This window comes from Mustela nigripes, chromosome 1 (assembly GCF_022355385.1).
Source record: "Mustela nigripes isolate SB6536 chromosome 1, MUSNIG.SB6536, whole genome shotgun sequence".
NCBI classification, from domain to species: Eukaryota; Metazoa; Chordata; class Mammalia; order Carnivora; family Mustelidae; genus Mustela; species Mustela nigripes.
In genome coordinates, this window is record NC_081557.1 from 208816601 (window position 1) to 208841914 (window position 25314).

General features: G+C 48.9%; 1 protein-coding gene and 1 long non-coding RNA gene across 12 annotated transcripts in view; one reads left to right on the plus strand and one right to left on the minus strand.

Moving 5' to 3' along the window:
• Positions 1-25314, minus strand: part of SLC2A9 (solute carrier family 2 member 9) — a 233475-nt gene that overhangs the window by 192594 nt on the left and 15567 nt on the right. For 7 of the 9 annotated variants that reach the window (XM_059380875.1, XM_059380894.1, XM_059380884.1 and 4 more), the window contains 2 exons: positions 13201-13299; positions 5737-5835 (listed from right to left, as the gene is read on the minus strand). In XM_059380875.1, the coding sequence (XP_059236858.1) occupies positions 5737-5835; positions 13201-13299 (198 nt within the window). Of the gene's footprint in view, positions 1-5736; positions 5836-8357; positions 8498-13200; positions 13300-25314 lie in introns of those variants that run through there. The other 2 variants (XM_059380858.1, XM_059380867.1) reach the window with 2 other exon arrangements.
• LOC132004465 (uncharacterized) lies at positions 8568-13191 on the plus strand. Of its 3 annotated transcripts, none has more exons than XR_009400517.1 (5): positions 8568-8773; positions 9232-9395; positions 10181-10393; positions 11081-11276; positions 12549-13191. It is a non-coding gene; the product is annotated as an uncharacterized LOC132004465 (long non-coding RNA). The 3 variants fall into 3 exon arrangements; XR_009400516.1 differs by lacking the exon at positions 12549-13191 and adding an exon at positions 9650-9735 and having other exon boundaries at positions 11081-12181; XR_009400515.1 differs by lacking the exon at positions 12549-13191 and having other exon boundaries at positions 11081-12181.

Consider the following 25314-nt stretch of genomic DNA (forward strand, 5'->3'; position numbering starts at 1 on the left):
ACAAAAGGTAGAAGAAGTATGGAAGACAAAAACAGGAACAAAGAAAAAGAGCAACAAATAAAAAACAGTAACAGATATATAGATATTAATCCAACAATATCAATAATCACCTTAAGTGCCAGTGGACTAAATATGGCAATTAAAAGACAGATTGTCAGAGTAGATCAAAAAACAAGGCTGAGCTGTATGTTGTCTACAAGAAACACACTTAATATATAAAGACATATACAAATTAAAAGTGCAGGGAAGGAGAAAGATATACTGTGCTGACATGAATCAAAGGAAAGCAGTAATAACTATATTAATTTCAAACAGGAAGTATGTTGGCAAGGAGAGTTAATGGGGAAAAAGAGGGGCATCAGGTATTGATAAAGGGACAAATACTCCAAGAAAATATAACAAGGCTTAACGTATATAAGCCTAACAACAGAGCATGAAAATACATAAAGCAAAAGCTAACAAAACTGTAAGGAAAAATAGATGAATAGTATTATAGTTGGAAACTGAAACACTCTTCTGTCAGAAATGGACAGATCCAACAGGCAGAAAATCAGTGAGGAGACAACTAAACTCAACCATCAACCAATGGGATACAATGGTCATCTATAGTCTACTTCCTCCAACAACAGCAGAATATACATTCTTCTCAGGCTCACATGGACATTCAGCAAGATAGACCACATTCTGTGCCATAAAACAAGCTATCAAATTTAAAAGAATATAAATCATACACTGTGTGTGGTCTCAGACCATAATGGAATAAACTAAAAATCAGTAACAGAATATAGCTGCAAAATCCCAAAATACTTATAAGATTAAACAACACCCCTCTTAATAATACATGGATCAAAGAAGAAATCTCAAGAGAAATTTTACAATAACTTGATTTAAAAGAAAATGAAAATATAACTCATCAAAATTTGTGGGATGCAGCAAAAGTACTGTTTGGAAGGAAATGTATAGCATTGAATAAATATATTAGAAAAGATGAAAAACTTAAAATCAGTAAGTTTCCATCTTGGAAGACTAGAAAAAGAAGAGCAAATTAAATTCAAAGTAAGCATCATTCTGGAAGTCCTAGCTAATGCAATGAGACAATAAGAGGAAACAAAAAATACACATATTGAGAAAGACAAAATAAAACTGTCTTTGTACACAGATGACACAGTCATCTACATAGAAAATTTGACAGAACTGACCAAAAAAATTCCTGGAACTAAGCAGTGATTGATTGTAACACAGTTGCAAGATAACAGGATTAATATATAAAAGTCAATTTCTTTCCTATATACCAGAAATGAAAAAATGGAATTTTAAATCAAAAACGCTAAAAATAGTATTAGCACTAAAGAAAATGAAACCCTTAGGTAGAAAGCTAATGAGTTGTGTGGATATCAACAAACTAATTCTAAAGTTTATATAGAGAAGAAAAGACCCAGAAGAGCCAACTCAACATTGAAGAACAAAGGTGGAGGACTGACGCCATCCTACTTTGACTTTTGATAAAGCTACAGTATTCAAGACAGCATGGTATTGCTGAAAGAACAGACAAATAAGTCAGTAGAACAGAACAGAAAGTCCAGAAATAGATCCATGTTAATATAGTGAACTGATCTTTGCAAAAGAACAAAGGCAATACCATAGAGCAAAGGTGGTCTTTTCAACAAACATTGCTGGAACAATAGACACACACACACGCACACACACACACACACACACACACAGAATCCAAAGACAGACTTTATACCCTTCATAAAAATTAACTCAAAATAGGACACAGACATAAATGTAAAACACAAAACCATAAAACTCCTAAAACAACCTAGAAGAAAATCTAGATGACATTGGGTGTGGTGGTGACTTTTTAGAGACAACCCTAAAGGTACAATCCATGAAAGAAATCGTTGATGAGCTGGACTTCAATGAAATTAAAAACTTCTGCTCTAGGAAAGATAATGTTAAGAGTCTGAGAAGACAAGCCACAGCCTGGGAGAAAATACTTGCCAAAGATGCATCTGATAAAGAACTGTTGTCCAAAATACGTGATGAACTCTTAAAACTCAACCATAACAACACAAGCAATCTGATTAAAGAATGGGCAAAAATCTGAACAGAAATCTCACCAAAGAAGATATACAGATGGTAAATAAACATATGATGACAAAGGGTATTTAACATCATATGTCATTAGGGAATTACAATTAAAACAATGAGACACCAGGACATGCCTATTAGATTGTCTCAAATCCAAAGCACTAAGGACAGCAAATGGGGAGTAATGGGAACCTTCATCCATTGCTTCTGGGAATGCAAAACAGTGTGGTCACTTAGGGATATGATTTGTCAGTTTCTTAGAAAGCTAAACATATTCTTCCATACGATTCAGCAGTCATGCTCCTTGGTATTGACCCAAGTGAATAGAAAACTTCTGTCTACACAAAAACCTATGCATGGATGTTTACAGCAACTTGATTTATTGATGTCAAAACTTAGATGCCATCAAGAAGTCCTTCCAAAGGTGAGTGGCTCAAGACACGGGTCCATCCGTACAGTGGAGTATTATTCAGTGTTAAAAAACAAATGAGCTTTCAAGCCATGTACAGACATGGAGGAAGGAAACCTAAGTGCATAATCCTGAGTGAAAGAAGCCAGTCTGAAAAGGCCACAGACTGTATGACTCCAACTGTGTGACATTCTGGAAAAGCAAAGCTATGAAGGCAGTGGTTACCAGGGGGTTAATAGGGAGAGAAAAAGGAATAGGGAGAACAGAGGATTTCTAGGGCAGAGAGACTGTTTTTGTAAGACACCACAACGGTGAGTACCTGTCATTCCACATTGTGTCAAAACTCCTGGAATACACAACACCAGGAGTGAACCTTAAATGTAACCCCTGGACTTTGGGGGATGAAGATGAATTGAGGCAGGTTCACTGAGGACAGCGAATGCACCTCTCTGGGGAAGATTAGTGGTAGAGGGGGGAGCCATACGCTGTGGGGACAAGGGATATGGGCAGATTCTCTGTACTTTCCACTCAATTTTACCATGAACTGCCTTAAAACTGCTCTAGAAAATAAAGTTTATTAATTAAAAACAAGTTTTAAATGGATGAATAACAGAGTTGTTCCTTCCTCCTGTTCCCACAGTTGGGGCGTGAACTTGTGTTTTTCCACCTACATCACTTCAAGGTTCAAGTTTCACAGGGCCTCTTGCTCCACAAACCATGAGGGCAAAGGTTTTCCACCCTCTGCTGGAGTTTCTGCTGAACTGTCAAGATAAAGCAAGAATGTCAACTTCTAATATTCTTCTTTTTTTTTTTTCTAAAGATTTTATTTATTTATCAGAGAGAGAGAGGGGGAGAGAGCGAGCACAGGCAGACAGAATGGCAGGCAGAGGCAGAGGGAGAAGCAGGCTCCCTGCCGATCAAGGAGCCCGATGTAGGACTCGATCCCAGGACGCTGGGATCATGACCTGAGCCAAAGGCAGCTGCTTAACTAACTGAGCCACCCAGGCGTCCCATTCTTTTTTTTTTTTTTTTTTAAGAATTTTTTTTTTTATTTGTCAGAGAGAGAGAGAGAGAGTGAGGGCACAAGCAGGCAGAGGCAGAGAGAGAAGCAGGCTCCCTGCTGAGCAAGGAGCCTAATGAGGGACTTGATCCCAGAACCCTGGGATCATGACCTGAGCCAAAGGCAGTGGCTTAACTGACTGAGCCACCAGGCATCCCTCCAATCTTCTTTTAAATACAAGTATGGGCAACTCAGATCCCCATGTCAGAATGACATCACCATGACAAAGTCAAAGCTGCTACAAAAGTTCAGGGAGGCCATCTAGGCCTCTGGCTTTCAAACTGGTGTTAGCATCAGAATCCAGTTTTCAAATGAACTTGCCTAGAAACCCCAAAATGTACAAGAGTTAACAGAGTTAAAAAAAAAATCAGAACCATCCAGACTCATGGTTCTAACACATTTCATTTCCTAAAACATTTGTTATTTGTTCCAGCTCATCAACTGAGAAATACAATAGACGTCCTTCCGATATTATTGTCCAGATAGTTGGTGACAACCTGAACAGGACGTGTTCAGTAGCGTGATTTGGAAACCTCCCCCTTCCTTTCCATATGCAGACACATGGGCAAAGATGTAATTATTTTTGACTATGTTATAAAACTTTTCAAATGCACACGAAAGTAAGGAAAGAAAATAATAAACATCCACATCTAGATTTCATGGTTGTTAATTATTTTCTATATTACTGTTACATATATAGGCACTGATTTTTTTTTTTTTTTGGTCTGATTTGGACAAACCAGCTACAAAAGACGTTGTGGGACTGTTGAAGGACTTCTGAATTTTAAAAAGGCATCTCTACGAAGTCCAGGGCTCCTGGGAACACTTTGAGACCCATGGTCCAGCCTCCCTTGCATTTTGCACAGGGGATGCTGGGGACTGAACAAGGAAAAGCCCACAAAGCCTCCAGGAACATCCATAGCCTGGCTTTGGTCTGACACTTTAGTTCCTGCCTTAGGCTCCCCCAAAGAGCATCCTGCACTCCAACTGCATCACACTTGCTTTCCTGCAAATATTTCACATATCTCAAGCCTCTGTGCCTTTGCTCTACCTTTAAGACAAAGCTGAGGCATCACCTCCTCCAGGAAGCCTTCTATCACCCTTCATCCACTCTACCTTCAAGGGTGGAAGTGGATGAAGCAGAAGCCAGCACCCCTCAGACTGGGTAGCATCCAGACCTAATAGTCTAAGTAGGCAGAACCAAACCAAACCTGCAAACCAGCAGGGAGGTGTTAGGAGGGCCTGGGGAACTGTGCCTGTAAAAGGATATTCTAAAAGGGAAGTATTCCTAAGAGAGCCCCTCAAAATGGGGTGGGGAGGATACTGAGGAAGCAGGGCCCATGGGCTCCTGTTTCAACTCTGAGAACACCATGAACTTTTGACTTTTGTCCGTTATGACTTGCCAATTGCACATTGGCTGCCTCTTAGAAGACCTCCTCTACTGCGGAATGAGCTAGAGATAATTTAACACCCGTTAACTACAGAGCCAGTCCTGCATCCAGTGGTCAGTTAAGTTCTGTCCACAATTCCTTTGAAACAAGTTGCCCAGCCCTGTGGGTTTTGCCTCTATAAACCTGCACTTCCCATTGCAATTCCAAGCACAATCACAAACTTGGTGCTCTCTGTGCCTCCCACACTGCAAACCTTAAGGCCCCAAATAAACACATTTGGTTGCTTTACAGCTTCTTCTTCTTGACTGACATACCTAATGTCTTGATTCCAGATGAAAACAAAAGCCAACAATGGATCTTAACCATTAGACACCCAAGTGACCTCTAGCTGTGATTAAAGGCCATAAACACAAAAAGAACATCAGGAAAACATCTATGCATAAGGTCTCTCCATGACTCCTTGGATTCCGTGCCTACGAATAAGACCCTCCGGATCAGCCCCTGAGACCTCTGAAGACCCCTCTCCTTGCCCTGCACTCTCCCAGGACACTCTAGCAAGGAACTGAACCCCTTATGTTGTGACATTGTCTGTTTCTGGGTCTCTTATCTCCCCCTCGAGGCAGGAGCTGGTCTCACTCTCTCTATCCTTCTCCTAGATCCTCTGGCAAAGGTCTGGCACAGAAAACAGGCCTGCAAAGGTTTGCCAGGCACTAGCACTGGAAGATTTCCACGCGGCTGCAGTGCCCTCTGTTGGGCCAATCCCACAATCATGGGGCACTCACCCGAGTGGGGGCGTTCACCACTGAGAGGTTGTACCCGTAGAGGAAGGATGAGCCAAAGGCACCCACGAGAGAGGCCACAATGAGCGAGCAGGACCAGTCCTGGGAAAGGAGAAGACAGAATGTCAGATCTGGCAGTTGGGCACAGAGCTAGGCCCCACAAGATGTACTTCGGCTGTTCCCTTGTCTGGAGAGGAGGCCCCAGAGAATTCCTGGGGCCGGGGGAGCCTGCAGGCAGCTGAGTTGCTGATGGAGCTCCGCCTGTGCTGGCAGGTGTTCTGGGGGAGTTCTGTCAGCCCCCTGAGCTCAGTTTGCTTTTGACTGCTGCAACAGTGACTTGCAGACCTAACGTCCTTTGCAGGTGCTCTGTATGCAGCCACATACTATTATTTCTGCTGAATTTGGCCACTTTCTGAAACACATAGGAGCAAAAAAGCAAAGCCAGATTCAGCCGTCAGTAGTAGCCACTGATGCTTACAAGAGGTATGGGCCAGGCATTGTTTTGGTTATTTTCTCTTGAAACCCTTTGATCAGTGCTGTTTGATCCTGATGTTGTAGGTGAGCAAGCAGGCACAGAGGTGTCTGTGGTGCTATCTGGTATGGGGGCTGGAGCCCAAGCCACCTCCTGCTGCAGCAAGGGGCCTCTCCCCCACTGCCTCTCTGTCTGGGCACAGTGTCTAGGGGTCTGAGGCTTCTCACAGCTGTGCAGGGACACACATGTTCTCATGCACACACACACATACACACACACACACACACACACACACCCCTGCACATGCTGGTCCAGACTCAGCTGTCCATCTGCAGGCCACTGTGAGTGCCCCTGGCCAAGGACCTGCAGAGACAGACATGGCTCAGCCTGGAGGACGAGGCCCCTGCCTTCAGGTGATCCTGTCGCTTGGCCTCACCCACGGATGGTCACACTCAGGTCAGGGCCCTGGAGTGGAAACATCTGGGCCCCTTGGTCAAAGCTGACCAAGGAGCTGGAGGTGGGAGGGTTTGCCATTGGAAGCTGGCCAGAGGAACATGGGCCAGTCTCTAGATGGAGGGGACCCACATGCTCTTGGAAGCTACTTTCTCTGCATTCCGGGAACGCATGTGCACTTCTCAAGCCAGTCCCTTTTAAAGCTCCAGGAATATCTGAATATCTCCAGGGTTCATATCTGAATATTGTGGCAAACAAAAGAGACAAGGTCCACAGTTCCGGGAACTATGCCCATCAAATACCTTTTGGAAGGGAAAGCAGGACCCCAATAGCCAATTCTCTGCTCTGCCCATCCCAGTAGTCTCCTCTAGCGCAGGATGCAATGCTGGACATTCTGACCACTCAACTGTGGGAACCAGAGTCAGTTTCTTGACTTTTCTGGGTCTCAGTTTGCCCAGCTGGAAAATGGATCTAAGAACAGCACTGGTAGGTGGTTGAGGATTCGCTGTGTTGCTGGATAAGGATGTTTAGAACACACAGGGAGGGTTCCAAAAAGCTGCTTACACTTTCTGTTTTCCCTCTCGTCCAGCCACACAGAATGGCTGTTGCTCAGGTCAGGTGCCAAGGTCTCTCTTGGCCAGGCCCGTGTGGCTACATACATCCAGAATTCTCCTTTCTTAAGACTTTTGTATCCAAGACCCATGAACAGTGTCCTCTTCCCCAAAAGTTCATTGGACATGTTGACATTTCTCTATGATTCAACTCTGTCCTATCCTGTGCTCTGCCACTTAGCTCTGTAACCTTGGACCAGTTATATAGCTGCTCTGTGACTCAGGGTTCGTATCTGAACATGGGATGATAACAGACCTCACCTCATGGGCTGTTATGCTGAGTTAACACTGTGCCCACGAGCATTAGCAGCAGAGGCTAGACAGTGGGCAAGGGTCTTACTTTCTGAGGGTGGAGGTCTTGCTTCCAGGATCCAAGCCTGTTGCAGAGAAGGTCTTCAGGAAACGCTAGTAATTGGATGGAGGTGAGAAAGGGGGTTCATAAGCCACCGGGAAGGACTTTGCCAGGTGTGGGGCCAGAATCTTTTCCTGCAGTAAGGGGAGGCCTGAACTGCATGGAACAGAAAAGATGGATGGAACAGAATTGCATTTTGGACAAAACAACCATCCTCCATAGTCCCTTATCCTCCGGGTCTTGGCTCAGATGTCACTCCTTCTGACTCCCTGGGCTGTCCTGGGTGCCTTCTGTCCCTGGGTCCCCTTGCTTCCAGCCCTGATCACTGGCCCCTTGTCTGCACCCATTGGAAGATAGAGAAGGGCAGGTGGGAGTCTCTCCCTTGGCCCCTGCCCTCGCTTAGCCAGCCGGTACCCACCCCCTCTCATCACCCGCCCCAGGGACAGAGGGTACCAAGTGCAGGGGCGGGAAAGGAAACGTGGATGCCACCCAGCACCCGTGAGGCAGTTCTCTGCTGTGGCCTCATTTCATGAGCACAGTCACGTTGCCAGAGGAAATCACAGCTCCAGAGTGGGAGCTCCACAGCCAAGGTCATGGGGACCAGGATGCCGCACCCATGGCAGGCTTCTACAACCCACGGCCCAAGCCTTCCAGGCAGTGGAGGGAGGAAACACAGCCGCCCACACTGGGCCTCTGAGCCCCGTGGCACAGTCCAGAAACTAGTTTCTACGTTTACCTTTCTTGTCCTCCTGCCTGGTGTCCCTCTCCGGGTGCGGCCATGCTCAGCAGCCCCTGTGTGAGCCCAGGCCCGGGAGTCCATGCTCCTTTGGCCACGGGCCGTGCCAGGGCATCTCTGAGCAGGAGGCAGAGTCCACAAGGGGGCGGGGACCCAGCAGGAAATGCGACAGTCTGTCTTGTCTGAACAGGAAACGGGCACCGTGGGCTTTCCCCCGTTCCCAGTCATAGCAGCAATCCAAGAGTCCTGGAAGGGAAACTTGCCTTCTCAGGGATCACCACCGAGGGCATGGATTTTTCTTTTGGCACCTTTAATTTTCCCTCCCAATCACGTGCAGCGAGAGAGCACTGGGCATGAAGCCAGTGTACCTCCCCAGAAGTACAGAAAAGAACATCGCTGGTGGCAGTGGAAGCCTGGTGAGGTCTCAACCCTGTCCCTCTAACTGTGTCCTTAGCCAAGTCACTCTGCTTCTCTGAGCTACAGTGTTTACGAGTGTAAAACAGAAGACTGATCCTGCTTGAACAGTCTGTCTGGTAGTAATTCTGAGGCTCAGATAGAAAATGCATCGTGCTGGATGTGGGCATGACTGCCCTGCTGTTCTCCAAAAGATGGGGAGGCTCTGGGTCTGGAAGAAAAGGGATCTGCCCCTTGGTCATTACTCTGTCCTGTTCACTCAGCGTTGGCTCAGGGAAGACCTCTTTCTCCCCCAACCTGCACTGGTTCAGGGAAAGCATGAAAGAGGCAAGACCCCTCCATGCATACTCGACATCACAAGAATTAATTTATCACGTTCCCAATTTGCCCCAGATGTCAGAGAAGGACCTTTTATCATGACAGGTTTGGGACAGCCTGCCTTGGCCATTTGCTCCCACAGGCAGAAGGCAGAAACTGAGGCCAGCTGCAAAGGCATGTTTGGGGAACGAAGAACCCCTGGAGGGCCAGGGAGGCATCAAGTCCACCAAAAGACAAAAAGCAAGCAAACTAGGTTCCGCAGATCAGCTGGATCACTGAAGACTCTCTGGAAGAGGTGATTCCTGAGTAAGCCAGGGGGAATATACAGGCAGAGGAAGGGTGGGGGTTGGGAGAACATGAGCCAAAACCCACAGGCATAGATGCCCTGGGGTACGGGGGGGGGGGGGGGGGAGCAGAGTAATTGAGCATGACTGGGTCCTGAGGTGTCAGAGGGGCGGGGAAGGGGCGGGCCAGCTGCCTCCCCGTTTCTTGGGGGACGCCCACTGTGCTGTCCTGATGGGGGCTTCATGTTCATTCTCGTTTCCTCCTCCGCTCCTTAGCTCGGGCTCTTCTGCGTGTTCTCCCTGCCTTCCTCATCGCTAACAGGGGGTCTCGCCTGATCTCGCTAAAACTCCAACTGAATCAGGTGATGGCCCCCAACCCTCGACATTTGAAATTGTTCTATGCTTTCCCATTGCGGTTGAAAACTCAGTAGGCCCCAGGCCCCAGGAGGTCAACACAAATACACAACTACAGTTGGGTGTGAAGGGGGGGTCCTCTGGTGTCTGGGAGGCTTCCAGAGTCAGCAAGCATCAAAGGCCCTGCCCGCCAAGCACAGCCTGTCTGCAGACCAGCAGTGGGATCCCAGTGTGGCCTCAAGCACCCTGTCAGAGAGATCCCAGTACACCTCTCCTGCCTCAGCCTCCCTGATTCAAGACCTGCTGACTCTCAGCTCCATCCCAGGCCAGCAGCCAGAGGAGATCCAGATCCCAGGGCTGGAAGGAGACCAGTCGTCCGAGCCTGCACCAGGCACTGTCCTCAATCCTAAGACTGGACCTGCACAGACTTCACTTTCCCTTTTGGTCCCGCAGCCTGGAGGTGGTGCTTGGCCTGAAGAGGTCCTCTTATTGGTGGAGTTGGCCATCCATAACTTCTCTCCTCAGCCTGTCCCCGAAACCAACCCAGAGGCGAGCAGCCAGGTCCAAAGTCACACACCTGAGAGCAGAGCAGCTCAAGTTCCAGGCCAGCCTCCCACTCCTCAGAGAGCGGCCTTCACCTTAACTGCACGGCCTTCCTTGAGGCAGGTGAGCGATCTCCAATTCCCGGGGCTTTCCAGGGTGACAAAACGAATAGCCCTACTTTCTAGGAAACCTTGGTGAAGGTGACAGGAGCTGTCCCTTCCTGTTGCCACAACTTAGCGGCCTAAAACCCAGACACAAATGACGCATTGTCTGGGTTTGAGCCTCTGTTCAACCACTTAGGATTGGTGAGCCCGGGCACAGGTCCCTCAGCCTCCCTGTGGGACAGTGTCCCCGTCTGTAACATGGGCATAACAGTGTCGACCTCATAGACTTGTGGAAGATTCCGTGAGTTTATACTCGAAAAGCCTGCCTGACTGTGGAAGCTAAAACAGCAGCTGGCTTACAGCAAGGCTATGATGAATACTCATTAGTACTGAAACCACTTTGTCCCCAGATAACATGCTCTATCCAGACCCCAACGCTCTCACTCTTTTCTCACTGTTTTCTAACCAAGTACCATCCTACCTGCTCTGCGTAGAAAGGTCTGGATCCCTATAGGAAATTAGTTGTCTTCCACGGTAAATGGGGAGGTCTGGGCCAAGTTGATGTCACCGGACAATTTCTAAGACCTGTTCCAGTGCTCGAGATGGGTCTCTTGGGGGCAAACATGATGCAGTGCACCTCCCTAGACCCCACGGCCGTTAACCAGGATTTCCCATAACCCGAGCACCCCTGTCCTGCCCTTCACAGAACGTGTGTTCCAAATGTGTTCACACCCATGATGTCACCAGTCCTCCGGCAGCCATCGGAGGAGGGGCTAGGCGGATGCACAGGAGGAGGTGACGTTTGGGAGACCTGGTGCCATTCCCAGATTTGCTCAGCCCACAGCATCACGTTGGTAAAATTAACCCTATCAAGGATGTGACCATTAGACAGACGCTTTCAGGTATGCTGGGGCTGGGGCCCGATCAACCTCGTCTGACGCTGATTCCTGCAAGCACACACTCATGCACCATTATTTATCGAGTACCCAATCCTGCCAGCTTCTCCTGGCCCTTGCTCAGGCTTGCCCTCTGACTACCCATAACTTTGCTCATCTGTCAGCGCTCTGCTCTCTTAGCAGCTCCCCTCGAAACTCCGCTGGGCCTCTCTCTGTCCCTCCGTATTCCATGTGCTGCTCACAGCTACACTGGCCGTGTCCATTCTTGCTTACAAGCGTCAGTCCTCATGTGTGCCTTTCCCTCTGGCCCGGAGCTCACCAAGGGCAGACGCTGTCTGTGTCTCTTGTGAGGTGAACTGTGTCCCCCTGCCCGAATTCATCAGGTGAACTGTTCACCCCCAGCCCCTCAGAAGGTGAATGTATTGGGGGGCAGGGTCTTTAAAGAGGAGAGTGAGGTAAAATGAAGTAACTAGGATAGACCCTAATCCGAGATTACAGGTGTCTTTATAAGAAGAGCTTGGGACACAAACACATATAGAAGAAAGTCCCTGTAAGGACGTGGGGAGAACATGGCCGTCAATACGCAAGGACAGGGGCCTCGAAGGAATCAACCCTGCCAACATCCTTGACCTCAGACTCCAGCCTCCAGGGCCGTGAGAAAGTGTATCGCTCTTGTTTAAGCCCCCAGCCTGTGGTGAAGTCCTGGAGGCCTGAGTGGGCTAATCCAGTGTCCTGAGCCTCTTTGGATTCCCAGTTTTCTTCCCACCTCACTCAGGGAAGGGGCCAAGTAGATATTTTCTGGAACTGAACTCAGACTGTCTGTCCTCTGCATGATGTCCTGAAGCTAGAAAGTCTGCTTGGACAAGATGAAAATTCTCTGCCAGGAAAGGCCAGGAAAGGGAAAGAAAGAGGAGTTTTTTCATGGACTGTCGTTTGAACAGAATGACTGAGATGATTGTACCACTTCCTACATGGCACCAAATGCCTAGACAGGAAAGCCTTGACCCCACCTCACATGAGTGCATACTTGGAGGGAATGGCCGTTTATCTAACGTGACTCTGCCATGTCCCTGGAGGACCTGTGGGGGTAGCTGGGCCCTCCCTAGGCCTCTGTTTCACACCTGGAGGTGGGGACAGTCACTCTCCACCTGTCAGTGCCACACTTCCCTGGCAGTTTGATAAATACACCTGTGTGGCTCTTTGTCTGGCTAAATAAGGTTTATTAAAAATCTGGACGTATTTTCTTCTGAGTCCTGGTTGCTTCTGCCACTATCACAGGAGACGAGGCACAAAGGGACCAGGGTTCAAGACCGCTCCCCCTCAAACCAGGTACACAGCCTTGAACAAGCTGCTTCATCCCTGCCTGAGCCACAGTTCCTCGCCTGCAGAATGAAGGTGGTGATGGGTTCACTGTGGTGTGGCCAAGAGAAGCAAAGAAGAGAGCTGGGTAAAGGCCCCATGTAGCACAGATGCTGTCTGGCTTTGGTTTTGGAGTCTGGTTTGAAAGAAGGTGCAAAGATCCTTGAGGAGGGAGAGCCTCTCTGCAGCAGGAGGACTGGGCCTTGTGGTGTGGGGGGGAAGGGTTTCAGTATATCCTCAAGGACTGAGACATCATCACTCTCACACAGCAGTGTCCCCTGGTTTGTGAAATGACCTCTGGAGTGGAAACCACCTCGCCATGTCCCAAAAGACACCAGCAGACTGTACAGTCACCATCAACCAAAATACAATACGATCAGTGGCCCGTTCCTAGTAGTACACGCTTTCCTGTTCACATGGCAACTTCCCACACACCTCGGCTCCTGTCCCCGACTCTGTCCTCTCCACCTGACCTCGCCTCCACCTACATCTCCCTGGGAGCAGCGAGGGGGCCAGGAGGGACAGCCCCAGCATCACCAGAACAGGGAGAGAAAAGGAAACCAGGACTGACCAATTTCTTTCTCACCAAATCACTGTCTTTGGAATCTGCTGAGTCCTTTTCACTGCACTTCATGGTGTATTTTTCAGATTTGGGGGGATTTCCTTGTTCCTAAGAAGAGAAAAAAGGGAAGAAGTCATTAGATACTTGCTTTCACCAATGGGTAATTAGGGGAGATGGCCCCCAAGTGTGGGGGGAGGGTTGCCTGCTGAGGACATAGGATGTTAGTGCCAAGCTCCCCTGGAGACCAAGGCATCTTGGTGCGCTTCTCATGGCTCAGTGTCTCCATCTGCAGGATGAACGACATCTGTGTTTCCCCCACTCGCTGTGTTGCTTATTAAATACTGGCCCCTCCCCAGAACATTCTCAACCAGATGGTCATTCTTATGGTGGGGAAGATCTTAGAAACACCAAAATTCTGTCCCCAAGACATGAAAATAAAAGTGGCGTTCATTAAAACCAAGTGCCAACCTTCCCTGTCAAATTGGAAACAGTCACCAAAATCGTAACCGAAATCATAGGCAAGACAGAAGTAGAAAAATGTGCAGCTTTTCTGGAGTTTGGAAATAAGTTTCTAGAGCCATAAAAAATATAGAGGCCCTTTGGCCCAACTACTCCCTTTATAAAAAGTTATCCAAAAGCAGTAATAAAGAACAAGCACAGATTTCAGCCTGTGATTGTTAACAAATGGGTCTCACTATAGAAAAACACACCTAACAGGAACGTTTAAAGAAGTTATGGTACATCCACATACGGAAACTCATGTTGCATTTTAAAACGATGTTAAAAAAGTAACGTCATGGGTAAATCTTACTTGACAAAGGAAGATCTATAAAAGTAGATTCGCCTTAAAAGTAGATGTACATAGTAACAAATCCATGCTATTACGTGATATAAGGACTTAAACTATGACCGTGTGTTTTTTTTATACAAAATTAAGATTTTTTTAAGTGTTGAGACATTAAGTTATTTATTCCATGATTATTCGTTAAGCTCCTAAAACCTACGTAAGAGCATGACAGACTTCACCCTGCTCTCATGGTGCTTCCATTCTAGAAAAGTCCATTTGGGAAGAGCATACAGAAGGCTCCCAGAGCCTGGGGAAGGTGGGGGGACAGGCCTGGCCCAGCCCAAGGTGGAGTAGAAGCAGGAGCCTGGGCGGCCCAAATGAGCAAAGGACGCATCACATATTTATGTGCAGTGAAAATAGATGCCGTGGAAGTAGCAAAACAGAACAGAAGTTCCTACTTGGTCATGATATTTTAGCCCATTTTATTCTGGTTTGTTTTCCTAAGTTTTTCCAATTTTTGATACACACGCAAACACGCATGCACACAAACCCACTTCTATAACTAGAAAAGTAAGTTTTAAAAAATTACTTTAAATTTAAAAAATTTTAGTTAAGTCTTTAAGGTGTCAGGTAGACATAAAACAAACAAACAAACAAACAAACAAAAACAATTCTGGGAGAATATTTAGTTCTGATAGGACGACGGGTTCAAACTCCTGCTCTCTAGCTGTGTGACCTGGGGCAAGTTGCTTAACCTCTCTGTATCTCTGTTTCTTTATATGTCAAGTGAAGAAAAACAACAGGACATATGTCACAGGGCTTCTGTGAAGATCAAATGAGTCCGTGTATATGAAGCACATGGTAAATGCTAAATGGTCACCACCATCACCGGACACCCAGCAAATGGTCTCTGTGGAGCATAGACCGGTCATTCATTTGTCAGGGTCCTCGTGGAATGCCATTCTAAGATGGTGTCTTAGAACTGGTTACAAGAAAAAAGGAGTGGGAACCATCTGGTGTATGAGTAGGGAACCCTAAACTGCTTCAAAATAATTCTCGAAGGCTGAACTCGAATAAAGAATAAATAGAACACAGTATAACTAGACATCTTGGGCATGAGGTTCTAAAACCACTAGCCCCCTGTCTTCTCAATCTGCAGTAAAAATAGGGAAAGTGCTGCTATTGTAACCTCACCCTCTGCCAGGGTCCACGGCTGTGGCCGTGCCACTTACAAGTTGCGCCTTTGATAACCATCACCGGACCCAGGGGGCCCATCTGCCCCAGCCCAGCAGCCACAGGGTTAATGCCCACCCTAAGGGTACACCAGGGCTCTGCTCCTAGCCATCTGATGGCCTCGCACCCTCGGCTGTACCTAGGATTAAATATTTAGAAAACCACCTCTGCTACTGATAAGGAAAGTTTCTTGGGCACCACTGTGTCAACGGCGATGCCCAGCCATGCTGGAAATCAAACAAGCCTTGGAGAAATATCCTTACCCACCCAGCCTGTTGCAGAGGGTGGATCTGAGCCCAGACAGCTTCAAGTCACAGCATGGCTGTGTTGGGTGGAAGGACGGACAGAGGCAAAGAAAAGGTGCTGCTGACATCAGTCCAACAGCACAGGTGAGTCTATCCTCCCAAAGCCGGCTCCTGCAGGCTGGAGGCCACCTCCCAGGAAAGGCCTTCGGATTCTGCCTCCTGCACGGTTCAGCCCCTGGCTGACAGCCTGTCACCAGGAAATGCCACGTAATTCCTACTCCCCCACCACCACGTTTTTGATTGAGTAATACTTGGCTCTGACTTTATTCTTAATTTTCAGGGTGAGGTCTTTGCTGACTTTGGCATTGAGCTAAAGCTAACCCTAAAACATATTGAAAGGGAATGCAGAAAACAGAACCCCTCTGTGAGACAGAGAGAGAGGAGAGGGAGGGGCCAAGAGGGGAGCAGGTAGAATCATAATCAATTACATTTTTAGGTTAACATTGATTAAACACCATGCTGAGCACTTCATGTGTATTTTCTCACTTATCTTCACCAAATTTTGAATTTCAGATCCTTCACTTTTCAATTCCCTTATTCCAGCAGCTCGACGAGTCTCAGAGACTCTTGAAATCCTCCTCAAAATTGATCCGTGTCTGTGAGCATAACTCACCTGGTTCCTGGAGCTTCCCTCGCCTGTTACAGTCTAAAGAACAATGAGCATATGCTTCCTAGATAACTCAGCTCCACATATAATCCTATATAAGCCTGCGAAATTGTGAAAGAAAGCTGAGTTAATGATTAACCGGCATCCAGCTGTTACTGTACACACTCCGTGAAGCCTATCTCCACCTGTGAGAGATAAATGATTAACAGCAGACTACTGAGGGCTAACCCAGCTTATTAAATATGTGCCAGGTGAGGGTCAACAAGTTCTGGACCAGAGTCAAAGGCACAGGTAATCCCTCAAAACCACTGCTGATTATTAGGCTGAACTTCCTGGGTGTCAGAGGGCTTCTTGCTACTCTGAGGGTGTGGCCAGCGTGGGACCGGCCTGCCAGGCAGTGGGGAGGGTTAAGTGACATGACACAGAACAGCTGTAAAGCAGGACCCAGGTGGGTGCACAGCGATCTGGTCCTAAGCCCAAAGGATCAGGATGAAGGGTTTACTCGCATTACTCTGCCGATGTAGGAAGACAATCAGCCCAATGAGAAATACATGGGAGACATCGACTCTGAAATGTTGTACCTGTGGGCACTGCTGTTGTTGTTATTCTAGGAATGCCACAATGTCCTCCTGACCTGTCCCTCTAACACGAAAGAGATGCCCACGTGCAAATCCTACTCTGCCTTTAGGACCCTGAGATAAATGGAAGGCTGGAGTGGTGCAGAGATTCGAGGGACAGAGAGGCGAGGAATCCAAGAGCACAGCTGGGCAGTGTGGGGCAAGATCCAAGGTCAATCAAGGGCACCCACAGCTGCCTCCTGACCAGTTCACAGAGTGAGCCGATAGCGTGGGAAGTGAAGATGGGCTCCTGGGAGTCCCACCTACCTTGGCAAGGGGACTCAGTGCCTGGTTTAGGCCTGTGCTTAGGTCCTGGGAGACAGCACCATCTGGGGAGCCTGGAAAAACCCATCTAATTCCCTTGGTGCCAATTCAGAGCACCCAGGCAACCTGCTCATCCCTAATCCCAGTCTCCCAGCCTTGAGGTTGACAGAAGGGTGGCCTGGGGAGCGGAAGAAATCACCTGATCCCTGCAAAGCATCTACCACAGGTGTTTTTAACAACCAACCTCTGACGTCTGACACAACTTGCACACCAAGATGATACTTCTGTGCCCAGGGTGATTTCAGCTGTGCATAAGGAAGTACAGACACACCTGGGCAGTGTGATTGTTCCCCCAAGTGTTTCAAAGCTTCCACAGTCATCCAGCCCAGCCCTTTCTTTTCCCAGTTAGTCACCCAACCTCTCTTTCTTAGCTACAGCAGATCATTTGCAATGCCAGGAGTATTCAGCCATTGGTTTACCAGCATCTGGATAGATAGTGTAACATGATGACTAAGAGCCTGGGATTTCATGTCAGACCTTGAATCCCAGCCCTGCCACTCCCCAGCCACGTCACATGGGACAAGTCACCTACCTGCAAAGTGGGGATAAGGGAGTGTTCATCTCAGGGTCGTGTTGTACAGATCAAACAGGACGCTGCCCTTGGAATTGCCCGCTGTGTAGAAAGCATGCGGTATTGCTATTGTTTGGGGTGTCTCTTTGTCTCTTTGTTGATCAATATTTTTATTCTTGTTTATTTATTCTTTTTCAAGTGTTTGTGGAGCACCTACTATGTGGCTAACACATTCCCAGATACTGAGAAGGCTCCAAAGAAGAGTAAATCTATCACTTCCATTGGATAATTCACAACTGAGTCAGAAGGATGAGCCAGTGGAAGGGACCTGCACTTAGTAAGCACCGACTGTGTGCTAGGCACTAGTTATACACAGCCTCATTTAATCCTAAGAGCAGCCATTAAGGATTTGTTAGCTCCATTCTGTGGCCAAGCATACTGGGGTTCCCAAGGTCACCCATCTTGCCTAAAGCACCATGACTTGTGGATGAGAATTGATGCTTAAAGAAAAACCACCCATTCCACCCCCTGCCCACCCTCTGTTCACTGCTGCTCTGGGAGGGGGAGGATGCCTCTCACCAGAAAGGACATGCACATCAGAGTGAGCCTCAGGACCATGGTGTCATGGTGTCTCTCTCTCTCTCTCTTCTGGCAGTACAGCATCCAAAAAGACTTCTCATTTTGGAGGGTCTGTCTTGTGGGTCTTGTGGGCACATCCCTCTCACCTTCTCAGGGGTCTTTTTCCAGCAATTATCCCGTTTCCCTTCTGCATTATCAACTTCTCCTTCTCTACTGGATCATTCGAGGCTATATACAAAGGTACCTTAACATTACCAACTAAAAACCAAAAACTAAACTAAGTAGTATCGAAGGGGGGGCACCTGGGTGGCTCAGTCAGTTGAGCATCTGACTCTTGGTTTCTGCTCAGGTCCTGAGGCCCACATTAGGCTCCGTGCCCAGCAGGAAGTCTGCTTCCTCCTTCTCTCTCTCCCTCTGCTCCTCCACCTTCACTGTCTCAAATAAATAAGTAAATCTAGAGGCCTTGGCGAGGAGTGAAGAAACTAGAGCTCTCCTACACTGCCAATGGAGATGTCCACTGCTTCAGTGGTGGTGGGAAACAGTTTGATGGTTTCTCAAAGAGCACACATAGAATTACCTTGGGACTCAGCAATACTGTTCCTGGGTGTACACCCAAGGGACTTGAAAACAAGGGTTCAAATAGAACTTGTACTTGTTTCGTTCTCGGGTCTCAGCACCAAAAAAAAAAAAAAAAAAAAGAACTTGTACTTGTATGCTCCCAGCAGCAGCACTATTTACAGTACTTCAAATGTAGAAAGAGTCCCGATGTCCATGAGTTAATAAATGGATACACAGCTATAGTCAGATATCCATGAGTTAATAAATGGATACACAGTTGCTGTCTATCCACACCTGGATTACTCATTCAGAAAGGAATGAAGTCAGGATACATGTTTACAATCTGGCAGAACCTCGAAAACCTTAGGTGGAGGTGAAAACCCTAGACACCAACAGTCACCTGTCTCGTGATTCCATTTGGATGGAATGTGCGGAAAAGGCAGACCCACAGAGGCTGGAAGCAGACTAGTGGTGGTCACAGGCTGGGGGAGGGGGCCAATGGGAAGCCAGTACTTAATGGGTTGGTTTGGGGGAGATGAGAATGTTTTGGCACTATACAGAAAAAGCAGACTCCTTCTTTGGGATTCCCTCCTGCTGCCTGTTCGAATCATGACAGCTCTCACCATCACGGCTCCCAGTTATACCCCAGGCAGATGGCCCATCTTTTCCCGGATTCTGCTGCACAGCCTCCAGACAGTTGCCTGACTCTCCCCTCCCCTGCCTTCTGCAGCTGCTCTCCATCCAGGGGCGGGAGTGACATCCTCTACAAACACCCAGTCTCAGGACCCACTCTGCTTACAGTCCCTGGTGACTTTCCTAGAACAGGTCCTGGCACGCCCTTCCCTGTGCCCAGAGTCTGATCCTCCTCGTCATTCATCCAAGTAATGCAAGAAGAGCGAGGGGTTGGCCCCTCCGGGCCTGGGTTCCAGCTGCGGGACTTAAGAAGGTCTTGAAGGTCCCTGGTGACAAGGCCCATGTCTGCCTTTCCAACTTTTCACTCCACTCTCTCCTTTGGACTGCACACACTCCTCACCAAAGCCTTCTCCCTTCCTTCCAAACAACACCCAGGTTCTGCCATCTTGGGGCCTTCGGACCTGCTGCTCCTTCTGCCCAGAGATCCATCCCCAAACTACTATAGGGCTGCTTTACTCTTGTCCTGCAGATCTTAGCTCACACATCTCCTTAGAAAGGCCTTCTCTCACCTCCCTGACTAAACCAAACCCACACTACATCAGTCAGCCTGTCTGCCTGTCTGTCTGTCTCTCCCTGCTTCCCTGGTGACTCCTCCTTGTCCCTGTCCATTCCCTCTTCCTCTCTCTCCTGCCTTCCCTCTTTCTTTCTCTTTCATTACCTTTTATTTTCTTTAACATACTTAATACCTGACATTCTCTTTTTTTGTCTATTTGTTTTGGGGCTCCTGTCTTTTCTCCCCAGCAGAATGCAACCCCATGGGGGGGTGCAGGGAGGGACCTTTTCTCCCATCACTGCTGTCATCCCAGTGCCCAGAACAGAGTCCAGCACACAGTAGGTCCTTCATGCATGTTTGATGATGAACCGATTGGAGAAGCCGCCATGCTCACTGAGCTCTCTTGCCTGCAGAAAGCTCCAGTGAGAGTGCTCGCCTTAGACTGACTGCTAGGGGGTCCCACCAGCACTGGGCTCTGAGTCTGACCCAGAGCTGCCGGCGCCTCGGAGGAAGGGAAGCATTCTCTTGTAAGAGTCTGGTGGCAACGGCACTCAGTGTCCAGCAGTGGGGGTCAGGGACCTCCTAACCAACGGGTGTTCTTGCTGCCTGCTTCCCACGTTCTCTGCATATTTCCAGAGTCTGGATGCACAGCCTCTCTGTGCATGCCTACAGCACATTTGCTTGGTATCATCTTGGGCTGCCTGGAGCCCTTGGGGAACTCTTAACTCTGACCTAAGGAGATGCGTGGGCAGACCTCTGCTTAGTTTGATCACCATTTTGGAGTAAGTTCGAAATACCAACTTATTTAAAAAACATAAACAAAAACAAAAACAGAATGAGAGTGGACGGTCTGGAGATTCAGTCCTTCCTCCTGGCTCATAAGTTTGGTTTAGGAGGAAAGAGCAAGGCTCTGACACCCACCATGACTGCCCCCAGCCAGCCGTGTGACCTTAAACAATGCGTTTAACCGCCTTGAGCTCAGCTTCCTTGCCAGGATCATAAACACGACAACAGGTCCCTATGAGGGGATTAATAATGTATGGACCTAATACTCAACACCTGGCAGAGACTTGTCCATTGTACCCATTTTTAACACTTGTAAGCCAACCATTTATGAAATTCAGAAGATCCAAGTAAATATTTATACTTAGCTGTTCATTCAGAGTTCCTCCCAGCTTCTTGTTTAGTTAACCAGAGTTGACAAACAAGAATGGAGCAGGTCCCGGGGAAATTGTGATCTCCAGGGAGACTCAGTGTGTGGCCCTTAGATGTCCAAGGACGGGCTGTGGGCCAGATGCCAGTTGGCTCGGACCTTCCTGAGATGCGGAAGCGCTCATCCGAGCGGCTGCTGGATTCTCTCCTGCCTCTCTGGCCGCCTTCCACAAATTCTTCCTTGGGGCCTCCCCCTCACCCTGCTCAGTCCGCACTGCCTTCCTGGGTGGCTCTGATCCCACCTGCCTGCTGACGACATCCCAGCCCAGGTGTCCCACGTTCCAGGCCAGCCCACATGACAGGGGTGCTTGGTGCCTAATAAGAACTTCAGAATGAAGGTGACCCAATGAAGCCGATGAAGTGGCCAGGTCAGTTCCTAACCAAGCAAGCCCTTGGAGGGAGTCATGTGTCCAAGGCCAGGGCGGGCCCCTTGGGCTGCACTCAACCAGGACACTTGAATGAATAACCAGCACCTCAAACTCACCCAGGTCTGCAGCCTGCCACCCTCCCCACTCCTCCCGCCCAAACCAGCTCCTCCACAGTCTTCCTGTCCCGGTGAGTGACATCTCCGTCCCACCTGCTGCCCGTGCCCCGCCCCACGGACCCAGAATCCAACCGCCTCCCATCAGTTCCTGCTCTTCAGCCCTAGTCCCAGCTGTCTTGGCAGCTCTGGGAGGAGCCAGTACCACCACATCCTGCCTGTTCTCCCCGCTCCTGCCCCTGCCCCCCACTTCCCCACAGAGCAGCTCAAAGCTCTTTATAGAGTAAGTTGGAGCTCATCCCTTACTCGCTCAGAAAATGTCCCTCCCAATAGCTCTGACCCTCTCAGTTTAGGGTTATATTCTCAGGACTTAGCAAGGGCCTGAGACTCATACCTGACCCTTTCCCCCCCGCCTTGTGCCTGCACCTCCCCACTCTGGTCAGCTGGCTCCCTTGGTGTCGTCCAGTGGTTCTAGTACACCCTTATCTCAGAGTCTCTTGTGCCTGCTGTTCCTCAGCCCAGAACACCCTCCCCCAGATCTGCAAAGGACTCACAGCTTACTTCCCTCTGGCCTCCACCCAGATAGGACCCATTGGAGCTGGTCCCCCTACCCCTGATTTGAAATGCAAGCTCGTAATTAATCCTCTCCCCCATGGCCTCCATCTATCCTACCCAGATTCTCCTTTGTCATGGCACCAACCACTCTCTGCTGAGTATTTACCTGTTTGCTGATTTCTGTCCTCCAGCTAGAATGTGTAGCCCCGACAGCTGGGATTGGGTCTCGCGCTGGTCACCCTCCCTGCCGCCCTTGCTCCCGCTCCCACCTTCCCCATCCTGCTCCTGCCCTGGGAAGCCGGCCTTGAGGGATGGTCTTGGCTGACTCCTGTGCAACTAGCTGTCGGCCCGAGAGAAGTGTGGGCAAGAGATCAGAGGAAGTGGGCGCTTCTTCCCTGCTACCCCCACCCCCATGGCCAATTCAGCAGCTCTGGCAGTAGCTGTCCCTGAGTGGAGTCCCCAAGTGCAGGTCCTTGCAGGTGGCCGTCCTCCCCCACCTCACTTCTCAATGCCACTTCCTTCCCTTGTCCTCAGGGCCAACAGTAATGGCTCGGAGCCAGGCCATTCTTCATCTGTTCTTCCACCCCTACCCGCAACTCTGTAAAGTGCCTTGAATTGTCTGGGGTGGGTTCGGTTTCCTCCTGAAACCCTAGCCCAGCCGTCCAGTCATGTTTACTGCTGTGCCTGGCACCTAGAATACAGTCTGAAACACGGAGCTTGATAAATATTTGTAATTAATTAATTAGCTGATTAATTAATTAGCAGAAGGATGAATGGGAGGAAATCAATATGCTACTTAAAGGAATGAATAGATCAATGAATAGAGCCATTTTGCTTCTTGAAGGAAAGAATGAATTAAACCAATGAGCTAACTTTTAAGGAAGCATAAAAAGAAAAAAAAAAATGAACAGAATCTGTGGGTTCCTTCGAATTGTGTGCTTAGCAGAGTTCTGAGTGTGTCTCCTGACTCTTACCTTGAAGGTTAATACAGGCCATTTCTCCCAGGCAGACTGATAAAGTTTCTGAGATCCCCTTGACCTTGGAGCACCTTCCTGGCCTGGCCACACACCCTCTGAGTTGTGCCAGGAGCGTTTGGGCTCACCCGCTGACCAGAGACAAAGACTCCTTCCTGCTCTGGGGACACCCCCAGGACCCACGTCCCTGCACCCAGGAGAGGGAAAGCCCTGTGGCTTCTGCAGCAAGAGAGGAGCACCGGCCTATGAGGTTCCGCTCAGCCAGACTGCCCCGTTCACCCAGCTTCCAGCCAGCAAGCCATCCTTTCCTGGCCTGTGACAATGCTCAGGGTGGAGAAGCAACAGTGGACCTAGAAGGGACACTCACAATCACCTTAGCCTTCCAAAGTGGACAGTCGCTCTCCTGGGTCTGCTGAGGCATGGGCCGGAATGTGAGGACAGAGAGAAAAAGCCCAGAGCAACACATCCAAGTGCCGGGGAGCCGAGAAGGCGCAGGGAGTGGGGAGTGGACAGTCACCTGCGGCTGCTGTCCCTTTCCTACTCTCTGTGTCCTGAGAAGTGGCTCCCAGGGACCTCTGAGCAAGCAAAGGCACTTCCTCCGTGAGGCTGGGGTGAGGAGGGCAATTTCTCTCACCAAGTGAAGGGAAGCCAAGTTTTCCCTCCAGGGAAGGGAAAGTGACAGAGCCAGGGAGGGGTACCAGCAAGACTGACACCCCAGCTGATGGCACGGCTTTGCCCAGGCTGGCGGCACTTGATCTCTCTTTTCAATATGCACAGCAGAATGACCTCCTGGGGCTATCAACATCCCAGAGGTGGTGCTGGGGGTGCATTCTACCCTGAGAAGCAGCCGCCAGCGAGGCAATAAATAGATGCTTCCTGGCTGCGTTGTGCCAAGCAAACTTTGTTCTGGAAAAGAAATCCACCTTCTCCTCCATTCATTTATTCATTTACTTCCTCATTCATTCATTCAACCCAGGCTTGCTGAGATCATCCTGAGAGCCAGGCCTATTGTTAGTTGCTGGAGGCACAGAAATGGATCAGAGAAAGTCCCTCTTGAAAGGCACTCACTCCCAGGAGGGAGGCAGACACACAGCAGCCCGGGGACGTGCTACTTCACTGTTCGGCAGCCGAGTCCTGGTCCCAGGCACTGTGGATGGAGCCATGAAATCACACAGACAGAGCTCCCTGTCCTCGTGGAGCTTGCATTCTCAGGAAAGGTGATGGAAGGTAGACCTCACACTTGTGATTAAATGATAGTTGATTAGATTAGAGAGGAGCCATCAGAAAACCATAAAGAAGGAGGTATAGAGGGCTATGGGGTGGGACATTGCAAATGTTTAAAAGATGGTTCTGGAGGCCCTCACCCAGAAGGTAACATGTGAGCAAAGACGTGAAGGAAGGGAGAGCTTGAGCCAGGTGGGCAAGTTAAATGGTTACAACGTGTGTGTTACAAAGGCCACATACCCCAGAGGCTTACTCCGCCGCCTCCCAGAGGGACAGAGCTCTCTGGGTAGGAAGGAAAGGAGTTTCCAACAGAAGAGCAGCTCAGGGAGAAGGGCCAATAGGGGGAGGAGCAACCAGAGTGCAGTGAGTGGGTGAGGAGAGTGACAGATCTTTCCAGAGAGGGAAGTGGCCAAAAGATGGGCTGGGCTAGTTGCCTGGACAGGATCCTATAGGCACAGGGTGTGATGAAGAGATTTGGGTGCTGACACTGGCATCCTAATTTCAAACCGCAGCTCCACACCTGCTCTGTGACCTTGAGCAAGTCTGTTGACCTCTGGAAGCCTCAGGGTTTTTTTGTTTGTTTGTTTAACCCTATCTGTGAAATGGGAAGAATCACAGAACTCAGTCCACGGAATCAAGTGACTTGGAATTACATCTGTATTTTGTGTTCCTGCAAAAGAGCCTGGAGGGTGGACTGGAGCCTGGGACTGGGACGATAGAGCCAGGAACTGGTGGCAGGGAGGCACATCAGAGAGCTTGAGAACAAGAGTCTGCAAGGTCCTGAGTCACACATCCCAGAGCGGGATACCTGCAGGAAAGATCATTTACCCCTCTGTTCCGTGCGTGATTCCGAGGCACTCTGGCTGAGATATAGACGTACTTCTGCCCCTCTTGGGCTTGCAAGGTGAGGGGATCCAGATTAAAACACACACCATCCACAGTAGGCTTGCAATAGAGCACGTGGGGTCAA